At 41.1% G+C, this 27,967-nt stretch overlaps 2 protein-coding genes across 11 annotated transcripts in view; one reads left to right on the plus strand and one right to left on the minus strand.

The window, feature by feature from the left end:
* Positions 1–3,393, minus strand: part of STRN3 (striatin 3) — a 68,734-nt gene extending 65,341 nt beyond the window's left edge. For all 4 annotated transcript variants that reach the window (XM_052782554.1, XM_052782556.1, XM_052782555.1 and 1 more), the window contains exon 1: positions 2,926–3,393. In XM_052782554.1, the coding sequence (XP_052638514.1) occupies positions 2,926–3,261 (336 nt within the window). In that variant the 5' untranslated portion in view covers positions 3,262–3,393. The remainder of the gene's footprint in view (positions 1–2,925) is intronic.
* A 101-nt stretch (positions 3,394–3,494) lies between these two features.
* AP4S1 (adaptor related protein complex 4 subunit sigma 1) lies at positions 3,495–27,057 on the plus strand. Of its 7 annotated transcripts, none has more exons than XR_008234491.1 (7): positions 3,495–3,598; positions 8,773–8,932; positions 10,712–10,912; positions 12,376–12,462; positions 13,580–13,648; positions 16,791–16,933; positions 26,287–26,387. XR_008234491.1 is itself a non-coding variant. In XM_052782557.1 (7 exons), exons 3-7 carry the CDS (start codon positions 10,775–10,777, stop codon positions 26,413–26,415), a joined length of 447 nt encoding a protein of 148 aa, XP_052638517.1. In that variant the 5' UTR covers positions 3,495–3,598; positions 8,773–8,932; positions 10,712–10,774; the 3' UTR covers positions 26,416–27,055. The 7 variants fall into 7 exon arrangements, 4 of the variants coding, with proteins under 4 accessions (XP_052638517.1, XP_052638519.1, XP_052638518.1 ...); XR_008234490.1 differs by lacking the exon at positions 26,287–26,387 and adding an exon at positions 22,691–25,007; XR_008234492.1 differs by lacking the exon at positions 26,287–26,387 and adding an exon at positions 24,833–25,007.
* The last annotated feature ends 910 nt before the right edge of the window (positions 27,058–27,967 follow it).

A 27,967-nucleotide genomic window follows, 5' to 3' on the forward strand; every position in this document is an offset into this window, starting at 1 on the left:
AAGTGTACTATGGTTCAAGTACTGCACTCCTGATATTTGACATTTCTGTACCTGGTACTAATTTGGACACACAGATTTGGCAAATTATTATGCTGCTTCACTTCTGCACACAGACAAAACAGCCATGCGCCTGAACAGTTGAAAAAGATAGTGTAAAATTACCAAGATCCAAGAAAGAATAAACTTACTACAGATCATCTCTCCCTGCACCATCACCCCCATACACAAAGAGCACTCCTACTAGGGGTGGGGAATTCTTCCAGTCACTTGAACTATACAGGAAAAAAAAGGTGGTGGGTGGGCAAATCACACAGGAGTCCCACTAATTTCATACCGCAGATAAGGAAGTATCTTATTCTTTGGAAGAATGCAAGTCATAAATTCAGAACAGGTAAATAAAATCACACATATTACTAACTCATTTGGTTTTCCACATACTTTTTATAAAGCATCGTTTGCAAAGTTATCAAGTTAACTCGGAAAGAACTTGTAATTGCCAGCACTGAGAAACAATGTTTAGAGAGTTTATTGTCATGTTGAAAGGAAGAAGTTACCTGCATGAGGAGAACTGCATCTAAACCATCCAACTCTCATACTTCCATATTCATTATCTATTGTCATGCTGCAGAATTATTTTTTTTCCTTTCAACCCAGGAGGCCTCAGTCATCAAACCCCTCACACTTGTACATAGTATCACACAGATGAATAACACTCTCAGCAGTTTCAATGGATAAAACCGTTGTTTGGGGTCCAAACTATTAAGGCTTTACCAGTCACAAAATATACTGGGACTTTACAACTTGAGTTACAGAACAACAGAAAGATGCAGGCCTGGTAAACACATCTCTTCCAAAAATATTCTCAACACATTCCTCTATCACTCTTCACCACTGTACAGGTTGACATTTAAAATCCAAAGGTAATGCCCTCCCCCTCTTCTATCCTAGGCTTCCAAAGTTATAAAAAAACCCACCCTCATGCGTACGCACTGTGCAGTGACTATGCTGTCTCAGTCCCATGACCTGATGCACACACGAGGTAGAGTGAATCAACACATACATAGCCAGGGTCAGAACTACTACGGTATCTTCAGAAATAAGCAACTGAAACAGTATGGCCATGGATGACAAACAGCAACTGCAAACAAAAGCTGCAGACTTGGCAAGAACACATCATGGTGTCTAGAGGCCACATGAGTCCATAGCAGCTCTTTTTCAGTCAGATAGAGCTTTCAAAGTCTCCGAACTGAGCTTTACATTAGAGTACAGAATGTGGTACTTCGTTTTAAAGTAACAAGCCTGTGCATAAAACAAATATTTCAAGATGGTTTTGTTTGCTAACAAATGGCACTAAGCAACTTATTTATAAACATAGTGCTATATTACTAAGACACTAGAGAAAACAAGAGAAACAGTCAATTGTTCTCCACTAAAAATGCCCACCAATGTCCACCAAACTGATTTTAAAAAGAGCCATTCCACAAGGCTTAAAATGGTAAGACAAGCAGTAAGTGAAGGAAATAGCGAAACTTCATTTGTTTCCCTTGGTGTTTTTAAAAAATTCTATCTTAATGGTAAATGTAACAAAAATAGTGCAGATTACATGCTTATTACAGAGCTGAGAAGTCCTGAAAGAATTGCCTAGGCTCAGGTATAGTTCTTGGTTCTGAAATCTGAAAGTTAATACCTCGCAAATGTTGGCTACTGTTGCAGCATGCTATTAAAAACTCTAATTACAGTGCAATTTGATGGAATGCCGCTTCAAGACAGTAAACATTCACTCGGTACAAAAAATCACCAAAAATTCTTCAGAAGCAGTGAAGTTTGTAACTGTCTACATTTCTGTCCTGTAGAAGAACAATGACTCCTGTACAGATACCTCGCATTCAGTGGATTTTATAATCTGTACATAAACTTGTAATAGTCTACGTGTAGTTTCATTTTTACACGTAAAAGTAATTAGTAGAGGTATCCTTTCTATTGCTAAAAGCAAACGTTAATGGCAAGAGATCTATAGTGGAACTCCAACACTTGCTCTCTACCCTGAAGAGTTATGCCATTTCTGTTCCCGAGGCAAAGTTCGTGCTTTCATGCATATTACAGCCACCACGCTGCAGACCCATCAACTCCTCACTATATTCTTCAGCAGTGGTTTCTCCCATACAAAACCTCCAAAGGAACGAGACGGAAGGAAAGTGAGCACAAGCTCGACCTGCCTCAAACCAGAGCGCCTGGCCAAGTCCCTCACTTGAGATTTACCTGAACACCCCTTCCTCGTCCTCTCCCGCCCGGCCGGGAGGCACTCCTGCCTCTTCTGCCCCCAAAGCAACCGCTCGCTGAGCTTCGGGGAGGCGCCAGCCCTCCCAGGCCCGGAGGCTCTTGCTGCCCATAACGCGCACCCAGGGCAGAGGGGGCCGCCGGCCCGGAGAGCCCCGGAGTCATTGTGCCGAGGGAGACGATCGCAGCTGTCAAGGCGCAGCTCGCCCTGCCGCGGGCGGGCGGGCGGGGAGGAGGGTCAGCAGCCCCGCGCCGCGGCAGCGCCCGCCCTTCCCCTGCCCTCCGCCGGGCCCCGCAACGCCAGTACGGGCGAGAGGCCTGCGGAGCAGGGGCTGCCTCCAGAGCCAGGAGCCCAGGCGGGCGCCATGCTAAAAACCAAAATGGCTGCCCCAGGGAAAGGAGCCCAGCTCAGGCCGTGAGGGGCTGCGCCTCCGCCGGCCTCGCCGGCCGGCGACGCCGCTTCGCCCGCCGGACCTCGCCCGGGTACCGTCCCCAAGCCACAGCGACCGGCTCGGCCTCAGGGGCCCAGAGGGCTCCGCTCGCACGGGCAGCTCTGCTCCCGCACCCCGAGCGCGGCCCGGTCCCCGGAGCCCACCGCGCCGGTCCCAGCCCGCGCCCCGCTCCGAGCCCGCCCTCGCCCCCCCGTACCTGAAGCTCGGCCCGCTCCACCTCCCAGTGCGCCCTCTCCATCTCGAAGCGAGCCCACTCGTGCTGGATGTAGTGCAGGATCCCCGGGATGGTGTAGTGCTGGGGCCGGGACAGCTCGGCGGGGCCCGCCGCCTCCTGACCAGCCGGGGCCGCGGGCCCCTGGGGCTGCTGCTGTTGCCCTCCTCCTCCTCCGCCGCCGCCGCCGCCGGCTCCGGCCCCCACGCAGCCCCCACCCGACTGCAGGTTCATGTTCCCACCCGCCTGCGGCGGTGGCTGCTGCGGTCTCGGGGCGGCCGCCATCCCACCGCCTCCTCCGGCTCCGGGGTGCTCGTCCATTGTCTGCGGGGAGCCCTCCTCCTCGTCCCGCGGCGGGGGCCTGGAGCAGGGGCCAGGGAGGGGGTGAACGGAGCTGGCTGGGGCGGGGAGGAGGGGGGCGGGCCGGGCTCGGGGAGGCGGGGGGGGGCTGCGCCGAGCAGTATCCGGGTGTCAGAACAGCGCCGAGCCGCCGCCAGCCGCCATTACAGCCGCCGAGCCGTCGGCCCACCCACCCGTGGCCAGGCGAGGAGGGGAGGAAGGGAGGGGGAGCAGCGCGGTGCATGCCGGGAAATCGCTCCCCTCGGCTTCCTCCTCCCGCACGGGCAAGGCGGCGGAGTACGCATGCGCAGGAGGGGAGGTGAGCGCCGTGCCCCGGGGGCGGGGAGCGGGCTGGGGCCAGGAGCCCCTTCCCGGGCCTGAGGTGGCGGCACACCGGCCGGGGGAGCAGCCGTGGGGCCGCCGGCCCTGCCGCTGTCTCTCTCTCTCTCTGTCGCGCTGCCCCCGCCCGCTCCGGGGCAGCCCGCCCTCGGCAGCTGCCGCCGCGAGGAGGGGGGAGGCCCGGTCGCAGGCGGGACGGTGTCGGGGCTGGCGGACCCGGGCCCGGCCGCCGCCGCCGCGGGGGAGCGCAGCCGGGCCGGGCGGTTTCCATCCGCTCTGAAGCGAAAAGCGGAAGCGGTGGCGCTTCGCTGGGGCGGCGGAGGGTTGGGTCGCTGGCGCCGCGGCGGCTCCGCGCCGCGGGAGGGTCCAAGGCCGTCGGGAGCGTCCGCGGGAACGCCCCCGGGCCCGCGTCCGAGACCGGCGTGCGAACAGCACACCGGGAGTTCAGACGCCTCAGTCTCTCAGCGCGGTTTAATGGTGCGCTGAATTGGCCCCGCAAGGAGGTGGCTTTAGAATAGGTTTCTTAAATTTATGGTATGTCTCTGGACGTTGGCTGATCTTTTTTTAAATGAGCGGTCATCTTCACAGTATCTCCGTGGTCAGGCGTGTGTGCGATGTGTTCCCTCCTTGTTGATGAGAAGGGCAGGTGCACAATGTTTGCTATTCAAAAGTCTTTTCCACGTGAGGAAAGTTTTGCAAGAAACGACTGGTTTATTTTGTCTGGCTTGCTTTTATCTGTGACAGCAATGCTGTGTTTGACGCTGTAGTTTGGATATGGTGAAATTACCTCCGTTGCAAAACACTGCTCTGCAATGCAATATTTACAAATTATCATCACATCCTATTTGACGTGAGCTGTAGGTCACCCATTGTAAGTAGGGTAGGGGTTTGGTTTTGCCTCTCTTCAAAATATTTATATGCTGTACTCATTCAGTAAAAAAAAGGATAGTTTCCTGAACAGGGCTCATTCTTGACAGAGCTGGAATTTTGTTAATTACTGAAAAAATAAATACCGCTTGTCTCATTACTGGCGTTTCCTTTCTCTCCTAATCTCTCCTCAGGTGTGTGTTGGTATTTCAGTTGTTTTAGCCAGTCCTTCCTTTCTTCTCTATTAAATCATTTCCTACTAAAATTTCATCCTGCTGTCTTCCTGATTCCATACAGATTAGCCAATCCAAATCCAGCTCCTTTCCATCTCAGCTGATTTTTTTTTTTCATTGTCTATGGACAGTAACAGATCATAACTAAAAATTAAGACTTACCTCATAACTAGTTCAGCCTTTTGTTGAGCTCCAATCTTACGGGACATTCCTCACTCTTGAGTATATGGGAGTTACTGCAATTTAATTCCGTTACTATATTCAGCCAGCATTTTGACAACTCAACAGCAAAGGAAAACTTTTTTACTCCTTCCTTCCTCCCTGACTTCCCTAGATTAATAAGGTTGCTTTTTTAAAATCCCTGATCCTGAAGTTGAACGCTATTTTATTTTAAAGCCACATAGATACAGTTGTTTCATCTTTGGATGAATTATAATGTGCACAATCATAAGATCTAGAATACAAAAATTACTGTTACTGATAAATATTATTAACACTGTATGTGATTTTTATTAAAGCCTTGTCCATGGTCAGAACAAAAGTAGGAAGAGCAAGGGTATCTACATTTAGTACATGTGTAAAGTGCCATTACACGTCTGCATCCAGAAAACCGATGTTTGGAGTTGGACAGTGCGGCAAATTATTTGCTTATAGTTCTATCATTTATTTTTAAGTCTTGGTGAAGCAGTTCTGTAAAAACGTAGTCATGCATTTCTTGTTTGCTAGATTTGATCTTTTACTTACATTTTACCTGAGAGCCCTAGAATGTTACAAAACGTTGTTATAGTACAATAACTAAAATGCTTCTAAAACTGTGGACATTGAGTAGAGTGGTTTTAGCTTGAGAGACACACATCTAGTTTGAATTATAACTGTACTGCAAGAAGTCTCAAACACAGGTTGTGGGTTTTTTTTATAATTTATGTGTCAGAGTATGTATAAATATTGGTGAAATCTTTGACAAAATAAATTAATGTCAAGTGCTTGTATCTACTGGAGCAGTAATTAAAATTACATTTGAAATATGTTTTATATTACTACATGTAGAATCTGCTGGGTTGGCCACGCTGGAGACTTAAGACCTTTTTATCCACAGAACAGGTATTGCAGGCTTTGCCTCTCTAAGAGGTCTCAACCAGTATCTGAAAAGACAGCATTTAGGGGTGTGACTCACAAACAGGGACAACTTACTTTGAGGTGTCTCATGTGGTTATGCAGCCTGCAGAGCTGGCACGTCCTGGAAGCAGTTTCTGAACCATCATGGTTTCTGTTTCAACATTTTGAAGCAAACCAGCAGGTCTCGGTTTGTCTTGAAATACAAGGCTGGAGTTACCTGTACAGGCAGGGGGGATGAGCCTGCTTGGGGGCAGTAAAATCAAGAAGCATCTCTCTTTCTTCATGAGCTGGGGTCCTTAGTCTTCTGTATATGTGCTGGTTTAGAAGGAGTTAAACCCATCATATTATAAGTCATAAACGACTACGTACTCCATCAGTCTACCAGTGTGAGTCACACAAGCCAATCATGGTACCAGTTTTCTTTCATAGATACTTATCTGTGAGAGATACTTTAATGAGGGTGAGATCTAACACGGTGTTAACAGTGCATATTTAAATCACAGTAGTTAAACTGTATGTCATTTGTGTGCATGCCAAATTATCCTTGCAGAAGAAATACTTCGTAAAGGAAATAAAGGAGAGTCTACTCAGTCACTCTGGAAGGTAATTTCTTTTGAAGGAAAGTTTGCAATTTCAAGACTTTTTACATCTTCCCCAAGTGATACCTTCTGAGTTTTTTGTTTCTAGGGAGTCTTCATTCTGTCATAGAGTTTCGTAGGTGTTTTGCAGATTGGGTATGCACGAAGCATATACCGTAGGCTGTTCTGGACAAAATGCATGGTTGACTGTGACGGGGAGAGCTGGACTTGACAGTCCATCAGGATCTCGATAGTCCCTTCCAGTCTTCTGTTCCTAAGTGCATTTGTGACGCAGATAGTTGTCCAGTGACCTGGAATGAGACAGCCTATTCATTTCTGACAAACAGCCTTCAGATAGTAATGTCTTTTCATTACTAAAATGAGCAAAATAATGGCAGAGATGTGAAAGGCTTGCATCTTGTCACCAATTCCCTTGAACCATTTGATTCTGTATGCATAAAAGCATGGTAATTTGTGTGTATGTGCATGGATACACGCAGGTGTGTGCGTGAGAATGCACAGACAAGCACGTAAGAGTTGTGTTAGAAGAAATGGAGCTATCTTCATAAGTAGAGTACTGATTATTGATCATAAAAGGTAGCTTCTCAAATACAGAGAACTTGATGAAGGAATGGGAGTTTCTCCATCCATCAACATGCACAGATATGCTTTTTGTTTGTTTATTATACTTCACAGGTTTCTTTACATCTTATATATGCAAACCTAATTTTAACATGTATGTATCTGAAAGCCAAGATGAAAGGAGAAGAAATAAACTTTATTAGAAACAAAACTCAGTAATTTCCTTTTTTTGCCTAAATTGTGCAAGCAAATGTTTTTATTTCTACAAGTGATTTTTTTCAGAATTATTTTTAAAGGAAATAAAAAACCCCTTAGGATATTTTTAACACTGGTGTTATTCTCAAAGTCAGATTCCACAGCTATGCTTGCATGCTTTTTGTAAATTTTTTAAAAATTATTATTTGTACATGTAAATTTATTCCAGTGTTTCTGCACAAGACTGTGTGCTTGTACTGCCATTTATATGAGCAAAATTTATGGCTAAAATTTTGGAAGTTATCTTTGGGGCTGGTGGGAAAATACAGAAATGACTAGTGATACTAGTGGACCTCTTTCCTATGGATGTTAATCACCTGTTCTAATACTGTGGATAACAATTGTCTCATAAATTACAGATAACACATTTGAGTACTGCTATGGTTCTAACTCTGTTACAACTTGATTCATTTTATTTTATATCTGTTCTGGGTAAGAGCATTTGTGAGGATTAACAAAAATAAAATCTGGTCTGAAGTATTTTCATATGTAAAACAATCCAGGCCATTCATAAGAGTACACACAGATACAATAGTCATAACATCAGAAAGGGATTAACCATGTAGAAAGATTAGGTTAATAAAGAAATAATTAGGATTAGGGGCCAATCCTGCAATAGGATCCATACATATCAATTCTTCATATATTTTTTCTATTATATACTGCTTAACAGTAACTCAAAGTACAACAGCTCTGTCAGTGCTCCTGGGGTAGTTTTACTGTCCTCCCGTTCTCAGGTCCCACTTGAATATCTGCAGACATGTTCACCCTCAGGTTTTTACTCTTCTAGGATGGATTTGTGCAACTTGCTGATTTCTGAGAGCAGGACTTACACTCCTCAGTACCATTTATGACTAAATTATTAAAATAGCTTGGAAGCAACTTGTTCAAAACAGAGGACTATTACTTCATGCTTCAGCAGTATCAAACACAAAGATGAAGCATAAAACTAAGAAGAAAAAAGAAAAGCTGTCTATGTCGCTGTCATTATCTGTTTAGCTTGGACAGACGTGTTTTGCAGTTGGTAGGAACGACATGCATAGCTTTTGGTCTCCTGTGTCTGAGCTTGCTATTTTTTTTGTTAAGACAATGGGCAGCATTTCTTCGGTTGTTCGTCTTTCAGACCACAACCCTTTTTCTAGTAGCTTTAAAGCTTCGGGTTTCTTTTGCTCGTGAGGTTGGCCCTTGCTAGAGTGCCTCATTCTGAGCTGGAAGGAGTCGTTCATTCTTATCCTTACTTCTTGGAAGGTTTGTATCAAAAAACAATTAAGTCATTACCTTTCTTTATGCCTCAAAATATGAAGACATCTCTTCTTATTGAAACTCTAACTTCAAGCACCCATGCGAAATACAACAGGGGAAAAAAAAGAGCCACGTAATAAATGCAGAGAAGATTGTATAGATGGTGCTCTCCCATTTAGTCATAAATGGCAGCCTAAGCTGCCATCCAACAGTGCAGATCCTGTCATACATTTCCATCTGGGCCCTTTTTTGTCTTAATTACCTGGTTCATTCTTTCTCAGAGACCAACTTGCACTAGTTCAGAAGCTCGGGGTGCAGGGGACGAGCCGCGTGCGCCGCTGCAGCAGCACTGGCCAGTGTCCATGACTCTTCGGTCAGAGCGAATCAACAAAAGCACGCTCCTGTTCTGGAGGTGAAGAGACTTCACCGTGCCTGGCAGAGGTGAGAAAGCTCTGAGACTGTCACGCTTCCAAACAGATTCTTTTGTCCTGAGGATTGATCCTGGACTCCTATTCCCTGGAGGTGTCTCTTAGTTAAGAAATGAATTCTCAGAATCAAGTCTGATTAGTGAAGACACATTTGGTATAGAAATCTAAACTTCTTTGTATATGGAGTAAACCACAGTACACTGAGGAAGCAGGATAACTTTCTTGAGATCCAAGTGATGATAATAGAGGTGGCTTTTCTTTCAGAAAATAATTAGGTGACCAATATGAATCGGAAGTAAGCAATAATTAATGTCAGCACCGTGTATCAGGATTTTTTGTATCACTGTCATGAAAGATACAGATGTTATCACCCATGAATGGTGTATAGCCAGTTTATTCCAGTTGCTAATAATATGAGGCAGCACCTATGCAGCTTGCCTTGTTATAAAAAATCAGCATATGTTTAAATGTCTGTGAGGTTGCTGCCTCAGAGACCTATTTTGGTTTTTGTACTTTTTTCCCCTTTCGCTTTTCTGCATTAAGGTGCACTGGTTTTACACAAAGAGCTACACTGTATTGTTCTGTGGATTCCTGATACGTTTTTTTCAGCTTGGACCTTCTCACAGGAGCTGTGAGACTTTAGGAGAGAATATTTGCACCAGGCAAGGAGCAACTCTTCAGAACTGGAATAAAGAAATAGCTTTTGCAGTAGTTGCTGTACTTCCAGTGCATAAACCTCAAGAGCATTTGGGCCAATAAATCTGCGATCCAAATAGAGGGTCAGATGGAAAACATTACAGTGACTGCTTTCTGGCATTAAAGAAAATAACCCAGAACTTCTATTTCAAAAAATTACATCTGCAGCTACCTTATTTTGCATGCTTTTCAAAACATGAAAGATTTCAGTTGTTTAGGAAGCAGATTCTGATATATGCTGTGCGCTTTTTAATAGCCTTTTTCACTGTACATTGTGTGTGGCATATTTATATTCTACAACTATATTTTGGTGGCATTGTGTGGATTAATATTTATATAGTTTGAGATTAAGCTGTTTTGAGTAATTAATGTGGTCCGGTTTCTCCTTAGCTATCAAAGACCCACACTTAGTTTTCATTGATTGGAGAATCTACCTTTTGCATCAGTATGGGAGATTAGACGAGAGAAAACAGATTTGAGCGGCTCCTGGTCCAGTTCAAAATGTGTGCTGATACTGCTGATACCTAAGTATTTAGGAGACTCTCATTCTGCATTAAAGAAATGGTCATGTCTTGTGGCCCATGTGTTTCCCTTTGTCTTCTCTCCCTTCAATCTGGAGTCAGGATGTTATGAATGAAATTGTTAAATACAAGTCAGAAAAAAAAAAAAAAAAAGACGCTCATAGACCAATTTTGCTCTTATGAGCTGTGTTAATTTTATGTTTTGGTATTGGGCGAATTTCTGATAATGTTCTCAAACCAGTCAGTTAGCATATGGGAAGAAAATGGTGAACAGATTTATGGTTTTGAAGAATTAATTGTTTACTCCTCCAATTCCCCAAATCCTACAGAGAAGTTAAATTGCCTGATAATGTGAAAGCTATTATTTATTAGATAGTTTGTGATTACTTGTTTGGGAAAAAAAATGCCGTTTTACTCATGGGATGCATGCAAAAGATTAGAGATTTTTTTCCTATATTCTATGTTTTGGCAATAAACTCAGTCTTAAATATATGCGGATCTGGGCTGGCTAGCTTTTAGGAAGTCTTTTATAGCTCCTATGTATGCTACTTTTTTTTTTTTTTTCTTCCTCACAGAAATACTCTTCTTGATTCCTGTGCCCCATAGTCAAATCAATCACTGAGATCAACAAAAAAGAAATGATAAAATTTTTTCTTATGGTAAACAAACAAGGTCAAACAAGGCTCTCTAGGTATTACGAGCATGTAGAAATTAATAAAAGGACAATGCTGGAAGCTGAAATAATTAAAAACTGTCTCTCCCGTTCAAAGGATCAGGTAAGTTTTGTACTTTTTCCCCTAGCCATTTTACTTTATCAACATCTCACATCTTTCATGTCGATAATTCTGAAAACACATAAGTTTCCATTGCAGGTCATTATTTCATTTGTACCCATGAAGAAAAAGACTGTGTTTCTAGATTATGGGTTCAGTCAGTTGAACTGTTATTCTGCATTGAATAAATATGTTTTTCTGAGGCTTACAGAGATTTTGGAGTTTTGTATTATCACTGTCATGAAGATTCCTCCTGTTTGTTTGAAGAAGCTCAGAAGTCCAGGAAAAATTTATTTTATCCTGTTACTGCTTTTCTGGTAGAGATTGATAGAGAGAGATTACTGCTGCTTTGCCTGAAGGTAGTAGGGATAGTACTGACAGCTCCAAGTTTAAACAAAAAACTTACTTATGAGAGAGGATTCTAAATCATGAAAATACTATCTAAAACACAGGGGGTTTTGGGAACACAAATTTTTAGGCCTCTGTATTACGCATTTTTATTCAAAAAAAGTGTTCACACTTTCTGCAAGAAGGTCAGAAAACTCAGAAGTTGGAAAATTCCTTAGATGAAAGTTGAGATTTTCATGGCTCACTTAATTGAGCCATTGGTTCTTTAAGAAAAGTACCAAACTTAGAAAAACTTTTGAGCACATTGACTTGCATTGGAGGAGAAATCTGTGACTTGGACTGTGAGTGGAGTTTTTTGGTTTGTGTTCTGAGGTCAGCTTCTTTATTTTTCATTAATTACATGTGTCTTTGAACAGTGGTCCTCACATATTTCATTCTAGAAAACCTCAGAAAAAATAGCAGTTCCTATAAAGTACATTAGTTCACAGACTTGACAGTGGCTAAAGAAATTAACCTCCCCCATACTGCTCTTGCAAGAGCATCTCCAAACAGAAACTTCACCAAAAGAACTAACGGTATGCTGCCCTTTCAAGGACTGAGCAAAATGATACTTAAAAAAAAGAGGAAGCATCTTGTAAAGCAGTGTATAACAGCACCATCTGCTGGCTCCTGTCTTATTGTGAAAGACGTGAATTTCCCCCCCTGGGTCTGGAAGTCTAATACTCTTAAAGTTTATGTAAAAATATCAATCATTTTTAAAATCTGAAGATGACCTTCAGGTTGTCTCTTTTGGACGTGCTTCCAAATGAAAATTTAGGGGAAATATTGACTGCCTTATAACACCGAACAAGTCAGTTTGGTTCTGTATGTTCCAGTTTTCTTATTTAAAAAGTGGTAGCATGTTTTCTGCCAGTAGATGAAAAGTTTTGTGTAATAGTTACCCTACTAAATTTCTTTGAAGTCAAAATTTCAAAATGGTTTGGTGGAGCTTGGGAAATCCATTGTTCTTTGTGGGCCTTACAAACATGAAAGCTTAGAGTCTTTGAGCACTCTGTGCTTAATACTGTCATATGCTTAAATGGCAACTACTATATTTGACTCATTTTGTTTCTGCCTAGTGCTCTTTCATTGAGTATAAGGACTTTAAGCTGGTATACCGACAGTATGCAGCGCTTTTTGTAGTCGTTGGCATCAACGAGACAGAGGTAAGAAATTGTATACCCTCTTGGAATGAAAGCTTGTAGTGATTATCACAGGCAAGAGCTCAAGTCTTCTTCCAGTATGGAATTTTGCAATAGCAATTAGAGAATTTCAAGGAGTCATTGCAAAAACCCCTCGTTTTTATTTCTGTGAAATAAAAAGAGGTATAAAAGAAAATGTGGTATGTTTGACTTCAGTCTGTAACAGTAGACTGAACTGTTATCATGAGGCAGTCTTCCTGAGCCTTGTACTGATTCTGCTTTCTAAATTTATGTTTGATTAAACAGAAATTTGTGTGGTGTGGGGTTCCTCAACAAATGTTAGCATCACAGCCAGATCAGCTGTCTCATCTGTGGTGACTTCCCAACTGCCCGCTGTTTTTTAACCTCCTTGGCCAAAGAAAAAATTCCCATACTGTCAGCTATAAAGATGCCAATTTATTGTATTTTAAGAAAAAGGGGGGGGGGGGGAAAAAGGTATCTGAAAATTGACAAGTACTGTTGTTTCATGCATTCAGGCTGAGCCTGCAAGGCTTTAGTGTTGACATTGATTCCCGGTTCTCAGAAATTAATTCAAAGCTTACTATTGGAGACCTTAGCAGGGTGGTGTGGAAGGTAGCTGCTGAACATCACAGCGTCTTCAACTCAGGGTTAGAATGGCATGCAATCTGGGGCAAGTTCTTTTGGCTTTGCTGCACAAATCACCCATCTATACTGCTGCAGCATAGCCTGGCTCTGTGCTGCAGCTGGCTGGTGTGACTTACAGCTAACTAGGCTATGCCCACCCATGCTGATCTATCTATGTATCTAACCTGGGTGATGGTGGAACAAAGGATGCAAAGGGATGGCAGCAGCCCAGGCGAGACAAATCCATTGGGTACTGCAGCAGTTACTTGTGTGGCTGGCCTGAAGCTTCTGCCCCTGCACACTCCCCTGCTCTCTGTACCTCCGCTGCGTAAGCGCACCTCCTCTCGCTATGGTGGCCTGAGCTTGTGCACTTTATTGTAGGTCTTCTTATTTTCTAGTTGCTTTTCATACACCACAAACTGAAATAACAAAAAGAATACTATTACATTTTTCTAGCTATTCATTTAATATTCACTTGTTTTTACTTTAATTTCAGAATGAGATGGCAGTATATGAACTAATTCATAATTTTGTGGAAGTTTTGGACAAATACTTCAGTAGAGTGGTGAGTGAGACATTGAATCTATTGTGAAATATTTCTTCTCTTTCAAAGCTTTAGTGACTATTTCATTTCAGGGAATAAATCAAAGGAGAATTTTTTTTTTCATATTCATTTAGAATTTTGAATACTTTAGCATGAATATTACCGGGGGGGGAGAAACTAAAAAAAAAAAAGCAGTATTAGTTGATTTTTCAGAGAAGTAAAAGTATACATGGGTTATAAATCATCAGACAAGGAATACCAGAAATATTTCTCTTAGAAAAGCATGTTTTTATACGCTTATACTCAGGGGTTTCTTTGGGTCATCTACTCTTAAATTAGCCAGTGGCATTTTATGCATTTTAAATAAATAAAGAGATTTTTCTTTACAGTTCTTTTTTGCAGTTCTTAGCATTACATCCCCCAAATGAACTTCATTCATGATAAAGATGGTGTAAGCATTAAGCAGGGAGCTGACGTCACTCTCACTGAACAAGATCAGAAGGATGGAGCAAATGAAACCTCAAAAACCAGTCTGTACTTGAGCTCCCCATATTGTTGTCATGCAACAGTGGATATCTGATAAAACAGCTATTACATAGTCATTTCATTAAGGATTCAACATCAGACATGGCTCCAGTTAAAATGACACTGCTCCTTTTGGTGGGAGATTTTTTTGTTTGCTTGTTCTTACAAAGTTTGAAAATGCAGCATTATAATCCTGGTTAGAACATGTGCTATTTAATATAGGGTTTCTAATAATCTTGTTATAAACAAGTTTGCCTGAAATCATACCTTGGCACATTTTCAGTTTATCTATGCTGAAATGTGTTGGATATCCCTCTCAGAAGAGAGGACCGGATAGAGTTTCCTCTATAGTCTATGTGCTTGAGGGTATTACATTGGTAATTATACATACAAGAGATCAGTATGCAGGGTCTGTAACTGGTTTCCTAGTCCTAGTACCACAGCAGATGTGGCAGAGCTCCCTCTGTGAATTCAAGGACATGCTTGAAAAAGTCATCTGCACCCTTCACTGTTTAGATGCCTGACAAATGTTTTAGGCCATTATCTCAACTAATGTCACACCAGCCTCTTGAAGCTGCTGGTACTAAGTATATCACTTTCTGACTATACTTAAAGTTCAGAATTTGTCTCTTAAAATTGTTATGATTGCAGTGCCAACCTAAGCAGCGATAACCAGAAATGGAGTTTGATCCTGGCAGCACAGGAATGCAGAATAAAATTTAGTCACATCTTATTTATCTAATTGAGCTAATAGTTGCCAACCACTTCTAAAGTTTTATTTTCTTCACTTGAGGCAGAACAAAAATAGATTTAGTTCTTATACATATAAATGTAATATATGTCATTCCTTGACCACGTATATAACTCGACCACTGATAGTTGTTAGAAATTTGCTGAATTCATCATACCAGAGTTTTTTGTATTTTCCATAGCATTTCAGGTCTGAAACTAGGGGAACCGAAAAGAGGGGTGGTTAAAGAAATCTCATGCCATTCCGTGGTTCTATTTTTAATAGCATATAACATGATAAATGGCAGAGCACTGAAGAAGAGGCCTATAATTCTAGCTGGGGTTTCTGGCAGAAACCACAGACCAAGAAAGTATAAGTCTGTACTATTATGGATTAATGTGTAGGATTTGCAGAATTTTAGCAGAATCCCAAGTTATGATGATGACAACAGAGACAGAACTCTGGGAAAGGACAGAACATCTGCCCTGCTCTGGCGGGACATTTTGTCATCTATTATTTTTAGGCTTGTGAGCTTTAAACATTCTCACATACTCTATTTTTATCTAATGGAGTTTACAGAGCTTCAATTCAGATATCAGAACAAACATTAACAGAATTAGGGGGAAAGCTTTCAAAGTTGCTTGTGAGATGTAATTCTGAGTCCCCTTCGCTTTTATATGGCTACCCAGGGAAAACTCTGCATCCTGTTCAGAATACGTATTCCAATGTTTTCAACTGCTTTTTAATGCTGAGGAAACTTAAACTGATCGGGGTCTTAAAATACAATTTTTGTGATGCGTAAAAAATTTCGAATTGAAGAATGGCAGAGTCACTCAGCGGAGGCCTGTAGACTGGAACTAGTCCACTTTAGAGCATCTTTAAACCATAGAAGTAGCAGCAATTTTACCAGTGGACACTGCCTAAAACCAGGGTTAGAATGGAAACCATGGTAGCGAACTGAATTCCCTTGGTAGCAGATAAAGATTCCCTCTTTCAGCAGAGACTGGGGAAGCTCCACCCCAACCGTGGCAAGATCTTAACTGCTGAGGCTGTGATTAATTGTTTCTACATTTAGACATTTAACCGAGGCGCCTGAGTTAGAAGTTTGGTCATCCTAAGCTCCCATTACCGGCAGTGGAGACCGATGAGTATCTCAAGAAAGTGAGTCATGCCTCAAGTGTGCCGAGTCAACTGTTGAAGATACCCATCTCTTCTGTTGACTGCAGAGAGACCACAAGGGCTTCTAACTAACTCAGACATTTCGGTTAAATGAATAAAACTACTTGGGGTAATTTAGGCCAAGACTAGAAGGGAAACAATGACTATGTGAAGAATTGTGTTGCTGGGGCTGGAGACTAGTTAAAGTGATAAGGGTCCAAAGCTTGGAGATGCCTTCCCTCTCTTAATCTATCCAGCCATGGCTACCACCGCCGTGGGTATATACAACGTCTAGATTTTGCTGTTGAAATGATCTGCAGCAACATTTTAAACTGTGTTTTTATAAAGATTGTAAACTTGGCATTAACATCCTGTTTTTGCAGAAGGAGGAAGAGAAAATGTAGGGCTGGAGTTGCCACGATTAGCGATGCTGGTTTTCCACCCACTCATTCAGATGGCATTGCATATATTCAAATTGTTACTTGTGGGTGACCTCAGTGGGTTTTTCTAAGTAAAAATTTCAGAACATTAGCTTTTGTTACAGAGGCAGGTAACACATCAAAGGCCAACCAGTGTTGCAGGAAAGAGCATGTAATTGTACAGTCCAGAACAGAAATCTGAATCGGCCTAAAATTTTGTATCATTATTTTGAAGACTTTCTTTATCCTCTAAAGGGATGTGTAATGTTTAATGACTATGAGGTGAGAGACCAAACTGTAACTAATGGTTATCTATCTCTCTTTCTTGCAGAGTGAATTAGATGTATCCTTTTCAGTATCAGAAATCCATTTGTCTATCTCTTTTTGGTGTACATTCCAGTTCATGCTGTCTTCATGGCACTGACTGTCAAACAGTGAAGACCATGCAGAGGTTTCACAAATTTTGCACTTACAGTAAGTAGCACCATTTTGGCACCTTTCTGAAAGCATGGCTGATGTTCAGTGAGGGTCACCTATTTAAATCCTTGGTCATTAAGATAAGCCTGGAACCATTTCAAGTAAAACAGGGAGAGCTTGCTTAGAGAGAACTAAGTACCATTAACACCTAGACATGAAAAGTTATATTCATGGGGGAACTTTCAGGCTTAACTACTTCAGGGTTTTACTTTCTTCTTTAACTTTACAATAAAATAGATACTGAAGTGACTGCAGTAATAAGAACTGAATGTTACAGCTGTGTCTTGAGCCAAATAGCAGTAGCATCATTATAAGATTAGATTTGTGCTTTGATCTTGCTTCATGAAAGTCTAGGTGAGTTTTACTTTCTGTATCAATGGAAAGAGAGAAAGGCCTGGGAGGAGGAAATTTAGGAAACAAGGCATTGCCACAGATACCTTTTTCTTTTCCCACCCCTCTCCTTACACAGCTGTATTTTCATGTTATGATTTGCAGGGTATTAACTAAAATCTGTTAAGAAAATGGACTAAAACCAAATAGAAACAAATACTAAAATACAGCCCTGAACAATTAAACACAAATAGCAAGTAAATAAAATACAAAACTGAATTCAAAGAAAACTAAACCAGGAGAATGTAGCGCAGTCAGTCTTCCTCCTCAGTTCTTCCAATCCTACTGCCTGCTCACTCTACTCCAGCAATCCTTATGCCTGTATTTGTTGTTGGTTTAATGCAGATCTACTGGTACAGAGTTTCAATTATACAACTGAAATACAGTTGCCACCCTGGAATCAAATACTGTAATGTAGTTTAATTACCTTAACTAAGAATTAGTACATAGAACAAATTCTGTAAAAACCCAAAAGGAAATAATTAATTTCACTTTTGCAAATATTTTAATGCTTGCTATGTGCTAGAACTCTGTCTCATTTACTGAACTTAAATATATATGTATGTATTGTGTATGTATATATGTGTATTTCCTTCCTGAAATTCACAAAATGCTGTAGTGTTAATGTAACACTCGTAAATTCCCTTATTATAAAAGAGCAATAATGAAATTTTATCATAAAGGGACTCTTAAGGTCTCTGAGCGATTGTATAACTACATTTTTTTGTATTCGGTTATTATAGTTAAGGATTAGAACTATGTGTACTTGTGTACTAGGTTTACTGAATTAGAGACTAACCAGACCTATTCAGTAATTATACATAAAATAGTCCTCTATGTTTCCATATGGTGTACTTTGAGTCTGCAGTTACCTGATTCTTTTTATCTTAGATTGTTTGGAGTACTGATGATTCTAAATTCTGCCTGCCTCTGGTCTTTGTTTTCACACCAAGAGGAATTTCCTGTAGTTATACACTTAAAGTTACTACCAGCAGTCCATTTAATAGCTGAGAAAGGCTGCTGCCTATACAGCACGCTTCTGCATACAGTGCTAGTCTGCATAGTTTAGAGAAGTTGCATTACATGCCAACACTAATGTTTGCAACAGGTGCAATACAGTGTCTGAATGATTCCTGTAGAAATTCATCTTCTACATGGGTCTCATCTGCATGAGGCTATAAATATAAATATTTGGAAAATAGGAGTGTGCATTACTATCTTAATTGATAATACTGGAAAAGCTCATGTCTGATATGTCTCTTTTCAACATGTATGACATATGAATGATGTACGTAATTTTTCCATTCAGAAGTGCACTTTTCTACATTATACATTTCAGGAACAATTTTAAAATAAATATTTTACTTCTATATATGTACAAAATAATTCTCCCATTTAGGAAGAAGAGCTTTTCACAAGTTGAGAGGATACCTAAAATAGTTGAAATGAAGTGAGATACCCTCAACATTAAATGTAAAGCAGAGATGTAACAATGAAGAAGTGGGTTGTTCAGGATTGTATTTATTTTTGATAACAGCTTGAATAGCAGGCCCAGAAGAACAATATAAGATTGGGATTACAAGTGTCTTAGATGTTAATGCAGTGCAAGCAATAATCCATCAATATGCCTTTCATAGTGTGTAAGGTAACATCCCCACCTGGGATTAAACCATTTTCTTTGCCAAATAGTCTTACACTAACTCTTATATTCAGTACAGTTAGCTTGGATGCAAAATAGCTGATGGAGGAAGCAATGTCTGAAGGTCTGTAACAGCGAACACCGAATAGTATTTACAGAATCTTTGTATATGGAGTATCTGGCGGGAGACTGTCACGATTCCCTGTCTCTGCGCTATTATTTTTGTGTACAGATCCATAGGAAGTTTATTTCAAAAATGATAGTGGCTGTTCTTTATAGAAAGTAGTGTTTACTAACATGAAAAAAATAGTAGGAAATTACATGAAATCAAAACCCATGAAAAATAGATCATAATCATTAAAGGCTATTCACCCATGCACAGAGCAAACCCCAATTAAATCTAAAGGCTGAGACCATCATGCAATTGAAATGTTCTGGGAGCCCATGCTAAGCCTGCAGCATGTGCACTGATTCTTAAAGCTTCCCCAGCTGCAGTGCATTACCCCAGTATTCCTGGCAATACAGCTTCTGCTACTGTGGGACTCCAGCTTTCATTTAGGTCCAAACACCTGAATTCACCTAGGGTGCCAGCATCATAGCTTGCATCATGGCCTGAGCCTGGAGTCAGCTGTCAGGAAGGGCACCTTGAGCACAAGGCAGAGACTGGGTCCAGTCTGAATCCTGCCCAACAGGATTCATACATAGTGTTTATACGTATGTATGACATAGGTGTGTGATGCTAAACAATGCATGAACAATTGCAAAGTTATCATCTCATGCATACTGCAAAAATGAACACTGATGAGCTACTAGCCAATTAAGTAACTGCTTTAGAGTAGCCATGGTTTTTACAGAAGCTTTTATGTGTGAATTGTAAAGCATTTAGACATTCTATGATGTCCACTTTCATTCTGAGAGTCAGTCACATACATAAGGGTACCTACGACAGAATGACATAACATTTCTAAAGTTGTTTGGTTTGTTTTTAAAATATCTGTAAGTAGTGTGGTTGGGCCAGTTGCATGAACAAGTACTGAAATTGTCGTAGGGGTGTTGCTTCCTCATCTGTTAATAGCTCTAGATGAGCCTCACTTCTGTGTGTGAAATAAGCGGGTGGGATTTTCTGTAGCTTTAAAACTCCAGCTTGGATGGTGGAGGAGCTACTTGCTTGGTGTGGTGATGACAAAGAGACTATAAAAACACAGGTGTTACCACAGCAGCTTTGTAGGGAACGATATGCTGGTAAGCATGAGAGTTTCTAAAATTACAAAAGGTTGACTTCTTTTCTATTGCTTGAACTTGTGAAGCAAGGCTTACTTGAAGACACATTATGAACTTACAGAAGAAACAGATACTTACGTTCCCCTTGTGGGAGGGGAGGGAGAAGACAGGGTGCTCTAGGACCAAGCATTTGAAGAATGTTGTCTTGAGCCAAAAAAACCCATTACATTCCATTGCAACTAGCTGCTGGTGCTCGTAGGATAGATAAAAAGCTTTAATATAGGGAATGTTTTATGTGAATCAACTGTATTCTTCAATCCCTCATGGAATAACACTTTCAGAATACAGTGCATTTAAGTAGTAAGAAAATTGAATGATTAATTTATTCTGAGAATTTATAAGGATACGCTTGAGTTTGTACTGTAAAATAAGTGGATGAAATGGAAACCTATAAAGATTAGCTTAAAACTGTTGTTATAGAATATCACAGAACTTGAAGGCACCATTTCTCTCCTATTTAATGTCAGCATAATTGTCTAAGGAAGAAATGGTCAAAAAGCATTATAAATGGGTTTCAGTGCCTAAAATTTGCCTGCCATTAGATAGGCTAAAAGTTACTTAAAGCGAATGTTAGAAAAGATAAAGTCAGAATGTGTGACTCTAGATTAAAAAAAGAAGCAACTCCAACTAATCTTTAGTTAAAGATGAATGTCCAGGATGGAAATCGAAGTTTTATAATGCTGTATGTTCAGTAGCAAACCATCTGCCCCCATAAGTACCCGTGCTGTAATTTATTAAGCTTTTGTTTGTGCTCCTGGGTGTGTTACCTGACCACAAGGTTGGCTGCACTTTATCATCTCTTAAGCCTGTACACACCCTTAATTACATGCCTGGAAAATCCTGAGATAACTTACTTAAAATGTCTTTATATGAAGAAGTTATTTATTTATCACATGCAGGTCCTAAATGAGCCTTTTTCCTTTCCTCCTCCTTCCCCTCTCCCCTGCTTAACCATCTGCCTATATAATGTTTCGGGGAAGGAGACACAAGACTGTGTCACATTTACCTCCTCTTAGTATGGATGTGCCATAAAAACTTTGTGATAATAGAAAGTTCCATTAATGTCTTTCGTAAGGGCAGCTCTTAAAGTTACCAAAAGCCAGCATAACATTTAAATACCAGTCGTAGTAGGTGCCATTTACTTCTACTGCTAGGTACGCAGTCACAACAGCATTGACTGAAATCTGTAAACCAAAGACAGTAAGGGCTCACCTTTTGCTTAGGCTGACAAATTGTTAAGAGCATTTCCTGACTGGGTGCTCTGAATACTTTTATTACAGACTTTTAGCTACACATGCAGAGATTAATACGTGTTTTCTTCTGCATACTTGTTTAAAAATTCCTGTTAGCCTCTGCACAGATCTAGTGAAAGTCCCTTAACTCTCTTTTGTGGGCAGCCAGGATTCTTAATGGAAGCAGAACCTTAAATGACAGCTCTGGGTGGAGCGCATGGCAGTGCACACGCTGAGTATCCTGTTGCCAGTTGCTCAAACTGGTTTGCTTTGCTGCTTTTCAGCTGGGTGTGGATCTATGACTTCAGGGCTTTAAACCCTGAAATTTGGGGTCACTTGCCAAACAAGTGACAGGTGAGGAGGATGAGCCTTGCTGAGGATCAGAGATACATACCCCTCACTGGGCAGGGCATTCAGACGTGAATGGCTAAGCAATGACAAGATGTAACCATAGAGCATAGTCATGAGACTTACAGGAAAGGGAAAAACGCCAAGGTTGCTCCCTGTGCAATCTGACTGTTTGCCAAAACCAGCATGGTAAAGGGAGGTGGGAAGGGAACAGAAAAAGGAAGGCAGGATGTAAGGTTGAGGTTAGTGCATAAAGAATGCTTTGCGACTTTCCAAAATCAAGATGACAGACCTTTCCAGAATGGTATTAGTATCCCTGTTCAAACTGCAGGTGGAATCACTGGTTCTGGAATGATGACTGTGAGATTAACAGGTTACAGATGGACAGAAATGATACCACTGTTTTCTGTAATGGAGTAAGCCAGTTTTGAAATAACCTGGAACAGCCCTCCAGGGGAATTGATGTCTCATTTAAACATACTGGGTTTGAGTGGAACAGCTACAAGATAATGGTGTGGGTGCAGTTTTCCTTTGACATGGTATCAGCTCTTTAGGAAATGCAGCAGGGGAAAAAGCAGTGCTAAGTGTGTTTTAAATGTTTTCTTAAACAAGGCGATACAGAAAAATAAGGTGGGAGTGGCAAGTTCCTGCATCATCACTGATCCTCATTGATCCAGGCTTCTGGGTTTTGGATCCTTGGGACTCTCAAAGGAAGAGGAAAGCTTGGAGAGACAGGAGCTCTCACCCCACTGTGGGAACTGGAGCACCGTGAATCAGTGGTAGAGTGTAAAAATTAAAAGCCAGGGGAGTTGGCTTTATCACTTGTTGAAACCTGAATGGAATGTTATCTAACTTCATTAACAGATCCTCTCGCCCTGTGTAGAGCAGTGCCAGAGGTGAACTAAGCAGCAGAAGAGCTGTCTTCCTAAAAATTCTCGCATTACTGGACTAAAGAAATCCTAACTTCTCAGATTAAAATACTTGTGTAAAGACTGATTTACTTGGAAAGTATACCACAGGGAGAAATTTGTCTCATGTCTTTAACCTGCCAAGGAAAGTAAAACAACTACCTTTGTCTCTGGAACCACAGAAATGGAGACAGCTGAAGTTTTAAGGACAGTAGTGCTCCTCAGGATTGAGAGGCATGAGTCTGATTTTTAGAAGCAATTCAGGCCTACGCTCAGACTTAGGAAGAAGTCTGGTATTTAAAATACAACTTAGATTTAAATTAGGTGGTTAAGTTTAGGCCAGCAAATTAGAAGCTATGTGATGAACCATGGACATACTCGAGATCCTGTTGACAGCTATAGTTTCTCTTCCTCACATAACAGTAACGAGTAGTAAAGTTATTTGGGGGCCTGAATTCTGCTACTACACATACCTAGACATGCTTTGCTCTTGGCCAAGCAGAATGCATTTGTTGGAGCAGCAATGCAATTGTTTACCCTTCTGCACAAATACACGGTAGCACCGCGTTCAGCCCAGAGCACTTACGGCAATTTGAAATGGCAGGGGAAGGTGACAGCCTGCTAGCTGTAATCTCATCAACTTGACCATACAGGTTCATCCTACAGTTCAGCCTGAACAAGTTCAAGCTTCTACTTTTCATCTCTTAGAAAGGTGGTCACACACAAGGCTGACGTGAGACGCTCCGTGCCCCTCTTCTTGCTTTAACGTATGCAGCAGAGGCAATCACCAAGACAGGGACAAAAACTTAAGCTTCTGTCATCACTGGGCTAGACTGTTGTACTCAAGAACTTCTGCAGACAGCAGAACTTGAAGTAGAAGGCAGCAGGTGCAGCTGCTACTAACTCAGCTAAGCTTGCCCATGGAAAAAGGTGGGTTTGGAATTCCCCAGGCTGAGGACAGGCTCAGCTTCCATCCTCTACAGTTTTCAGGCAGGCAGCATCTCTACTGTGACATTTTAGAAAAGACTGAGCCAGTCATCATTACCTGAAGTAATGACTTGGGCTTCTGACTCTGAGAGAAAGGATCACAGAAAAATTCCTCTCTGCATTCCCAAGTACTGGCTTCAGCCCTGGTTCTCTAGAACCTGTGAATTGTTTGATGGGTCTGGCTTTTACCACTCACTGCAGGGGAAATAAGGCACCTAACTCAGATTAAGGAATTCATTTCTCAAAGCCAGGTGCTAAAAAACTAGGCATGGAGATGTTCAATGTTACTTAAATCTGTTTCTTGAATTCAGACTTAAGACTGTTCACTTCCATGAGCTCGCATTGTTGCAGCTCTGGTGGTTTAAGGTGTTGTCTCCCCACCACTCGCATTTACCACCTAGGAGGAACAAATATTTACAAATATATGTGGCTCCTCAGCTGTTGTCATATACATAAACAGTTAGTACTCCCACTGTTCCTGCTCTTTGGCAGAGCAGTAGGGCAGACTGCTGTAGTTAGATCCACTAGAACCCGTGGGACAGAACAGTCATGTTCAGAAAATGAGACTTTAGTTTTATCATGCCGAGCAGAGGAACACGTTGATGCATTCAAAAACCTGGCTCTCGCAACTCCACTGATTAGCATGGAAGTCCACTAACATAAATACAAGGACAGGAGCAAACCCACGTTGTCTTGCTGAGCTCAAACCATAGAATCATAGAATGGTTTGGGTTGGAAGGGACCTTCAAGATCATCTAGTTCCAACCCCCCTGCCATAGCATCAAAACCAGCATAATGGGCAGAGAAGGCACTCGAGAGTCTCATATCTAAGTTGAAAAAAAGTATTGAAAGATGTATTTAGAAGTTACTGTAAAGTATCTTACTAGCTCAACTGCAGGAGTCCTCAATACACAGGCAAGAGCTGGCAAGAGCTAACAGGAGCAAAATTAAGGCAAAGCCGATCCGTTGAGGACAGCAAAGAACACATTTAAAGAGCAGCAACAGGTGGAGGAGAGCAAGGCAGATGAAGGGTTATTCACGCCTCTGTATGTCAGTGAAGCATAACAGATGTACCCAGCAGGCTTTTTTGCTATGCCTGTTTCCATTTCAGGTTCTAGTGATAAATGGCAACATAAGAGTCTTTTTTCACTAAGTAACCGTTGGCAGTTGTTCAGTGGATGCACAAAACACTAAGGTATGCAGAAGAATGCCTGCTGCTTAACACTAGAGTAAGGCCTGTCATTTTTTTTTTTTTTTTTTTGAGACAGATGCTGTTAGATAAGGAAAGACAGACATGGTTATGGACAAATTTCATGTATCACAACAGTACCAAATTCATATTGTTTCAGATTATTTTCCTTTAGGTGAACACTAGAGATTATAAGTATCTTTTAGAAAGTATTTAAAATATAAACCATTTATTTACTTTTGCTCTTCTTTATGAGATTTATTACTATATTGTCCTGGTTTCAGCTGGGATAGAGTTAACTGTCTTCCTAGTAGCTGGTACAGTGCTCTGTTTTGAGTTCAGTATGCGAAGAATGTTGATAACACTGATGTTTTCAGTTGTTGCTCAGTAGTGTTTAGACTAATGTCAAGGATTTTTCAGCTTCTCATGCCCAGCCAGTGAGAAAGCTGGAGGGGCACAAGAAGTTGGCACAGGACACAGCCAGGGCACCTGACCCAAACTGGCCAACGGGGTATTCCATACCATGGGACGTCCCATCTAGTATAGGAACGGGGAAGTGGGGGCAGGGATTCGCCGCTTGGGGACTGGCCGGGTGTCGGTCGGCGGGTGGTGAGCAATTGCACTGCGCATCATTTGTACATTCCAATCCTTTCATTATTGCTGTTGTCATTTTATTAGTGTTATCATTATCATTATTAGTTTCTTCTTTTCTGTTCTATTAAACCGTTCTTATCTCAACCCACGGGTTTTGCTTCTTTTCCTGATTTTCTCCCCCATCGCACTGGGTGGGGGGGGAGTGAGTGAGCGGCTGCGTGGTGTTTAGTTGCTGGCTGGAGTTAAACCACGACATATATCAATGACTCAACTTTACATACCAGTGTATTCCTCTTAAGCTATTTTCAAGCAGATCAAATAGTGTTAGTAACTTAGGGTAAGAAAAATTTAAGAATCAAATTTTAAGAATTTGACAATTACTTTTCTAAGAAATGCAGAATATCTGCATCTTCACATTCAAAATTGTTATCCCTCAATAACATTTTATATTCAAGCAATACGTGGTACTCAGGCAGACAGCAAAATTAATCACCTACATCTAAGTTCAAGTTTACCTTGCTTCTATTACTGTGTGGTGATCTTCGAGGATGTGATACTGCTGGGGCTTCAACTTCTCTACCACAAACTTCTGACATCTCTGTGATCAGAAGAGTGTCAGTTGAACTGTTCCCCTAGCTCCATTAAAGCAAACGGCCAAATAAACTAGAATAAATTAAGAAATACCTATTTTTGTAAACCTTGATTAAAGACTAAGGTGCCTAAGATTTTCTCTGAATTATCTTCATATTGTTCAAAATATACTTAACTTGAAATGTTTCTAGATCATGTTCAATTTAGACAGAGTGCACATAATTCTGGATGAAATGGTGCTAAATGGTTGCATCGTGGAAACAAACAGGAACAGAATTCTTGCCCCTCTGTTTGTGCTTGACAAAGTGGCAGAAAGCTAGGAAGATGCAAGACTGACTAAAGGATTTTACAAAAGATGGTGAAGCCATCAAGAGCATACCAACAGCAGTGTTCTGATGTCGTTTTCTGATGTTGCAATATTCAAATTAGTTGGAAAGTATTTCCTATTTCTCCTATACCCTACGTACCTATTGGAAAGATACAGCTAAACATAAAGTGGAACCTTCAAATTCAGATGCAGCTTTATTGACCCAGCACAAATCTTTCTAGAACAGTCAACATTTTTTATAACTGACTGAAGATAAAGTGGAATGGAAACTTATACAAGACCGTCTAGGTATCACTTTGAATTACATAGCATTGTGCCAGACCTAGGAGAAGACAGAAAATACGGAAATATAAATTCAAACTGAGTTTCAGTGCTTCCTTTAAGCACCAGCTTGATTTTTTTATTTTCATACAAATGCACTATAAGTTAAAGTTCTGTAACTTTTTTGACCACTAGATTCACCCCTCATCAAAAAACTGGTTTCACTCCCTTTTCCATGTAAGTAATGGTTACAAAAGAAATGTAACTAACAGAAGTATAGATGTATTTAGTATTCCTGCATACTGTGTAACTAGAAGTATTTGGCACTTAAATATTATAACATTAATAAATAATTAAAATCAAAAGTTTTATCATCTTTTATCATGTTGGCTTCATAAATTACACAAAATATTTTCTATTTTAGCACACCAGTGTATTTTTTTTCTCTTGTATATTCTATCCACACGTCATGATTAAAATGTTTACAAAAGATGAGTAACAAAAGATACGCAAGTTTCTCAGTACCAGCTGGGTAAATCAAATCTCCCTTTCTCAAGTAGGAGGATGTAGCTATGCTAACTTGTATTCACAGGCATACAACATGCTGATTCGTATCTGTATAGTACACAAAGTCACTGCAGAGTTAACAATCTGAGCTTACTTTCACTTACCTTTCTAGAATTAAGGTGTCTGGCTCCTTCATAACCTCCACACCAACACTAGGCATGACTTGATATCGAAAGAGCGTACACTGTGTGAGCTTTATGTGCGAAAGCACGTAACAGTCACATATCAATTGCACCTAGAAACCAGGGTCTAAGGAGCAGAGAGTGAAGTGTTGTGTGGGAGAACAGTCCACATAGCTTTAATATAGTAACACATTCAGCAAAACAAGTTGACATTGGATCTGGAGCAGATACTCGTACACAAGGTTTATGCAACTGCTTTGTTGAAGCACAATAGTCACAGGAGTGGTGTGGGGTGGAGATTTCCCTTCAACTTTGCATTGGGGAAAATTTCAAAGACTATGCCTGTAATGTCCTATGAATAATGCTATGAAAAGAAATCCAGCATCAGTCCAATTTATATGCATGAGGCAGAATCTTTTAGCAAGCCCCCCCCCAGCAGTGGCCTAGAAAAGATTGTTACCAAAGAGAACTGGCACAGAACAAAACTTGCCACACAGATTCAACTAAAAATACTAATTTTTCTTCTCTGGTATCAAGTATTTAAATATCTTTAAAGACATACTAGCATCTTGCTTTATCTTACTGTAAGCCACT

Source organism: Harpia harpyja, chromosome 3 (genome assembly GCF_026419915.1).
Source record: "Harpia harpyja isolate bHarHar1 chromosome 3, bHarHar1 primary haplotype, whole genome shotgun sequence".
Lineage (NCBI taxonomy): Eukaryota > Metazoa > Chordata > Aves > Accipitriformes > Accipitridae > Harpia > Harpia harpyja.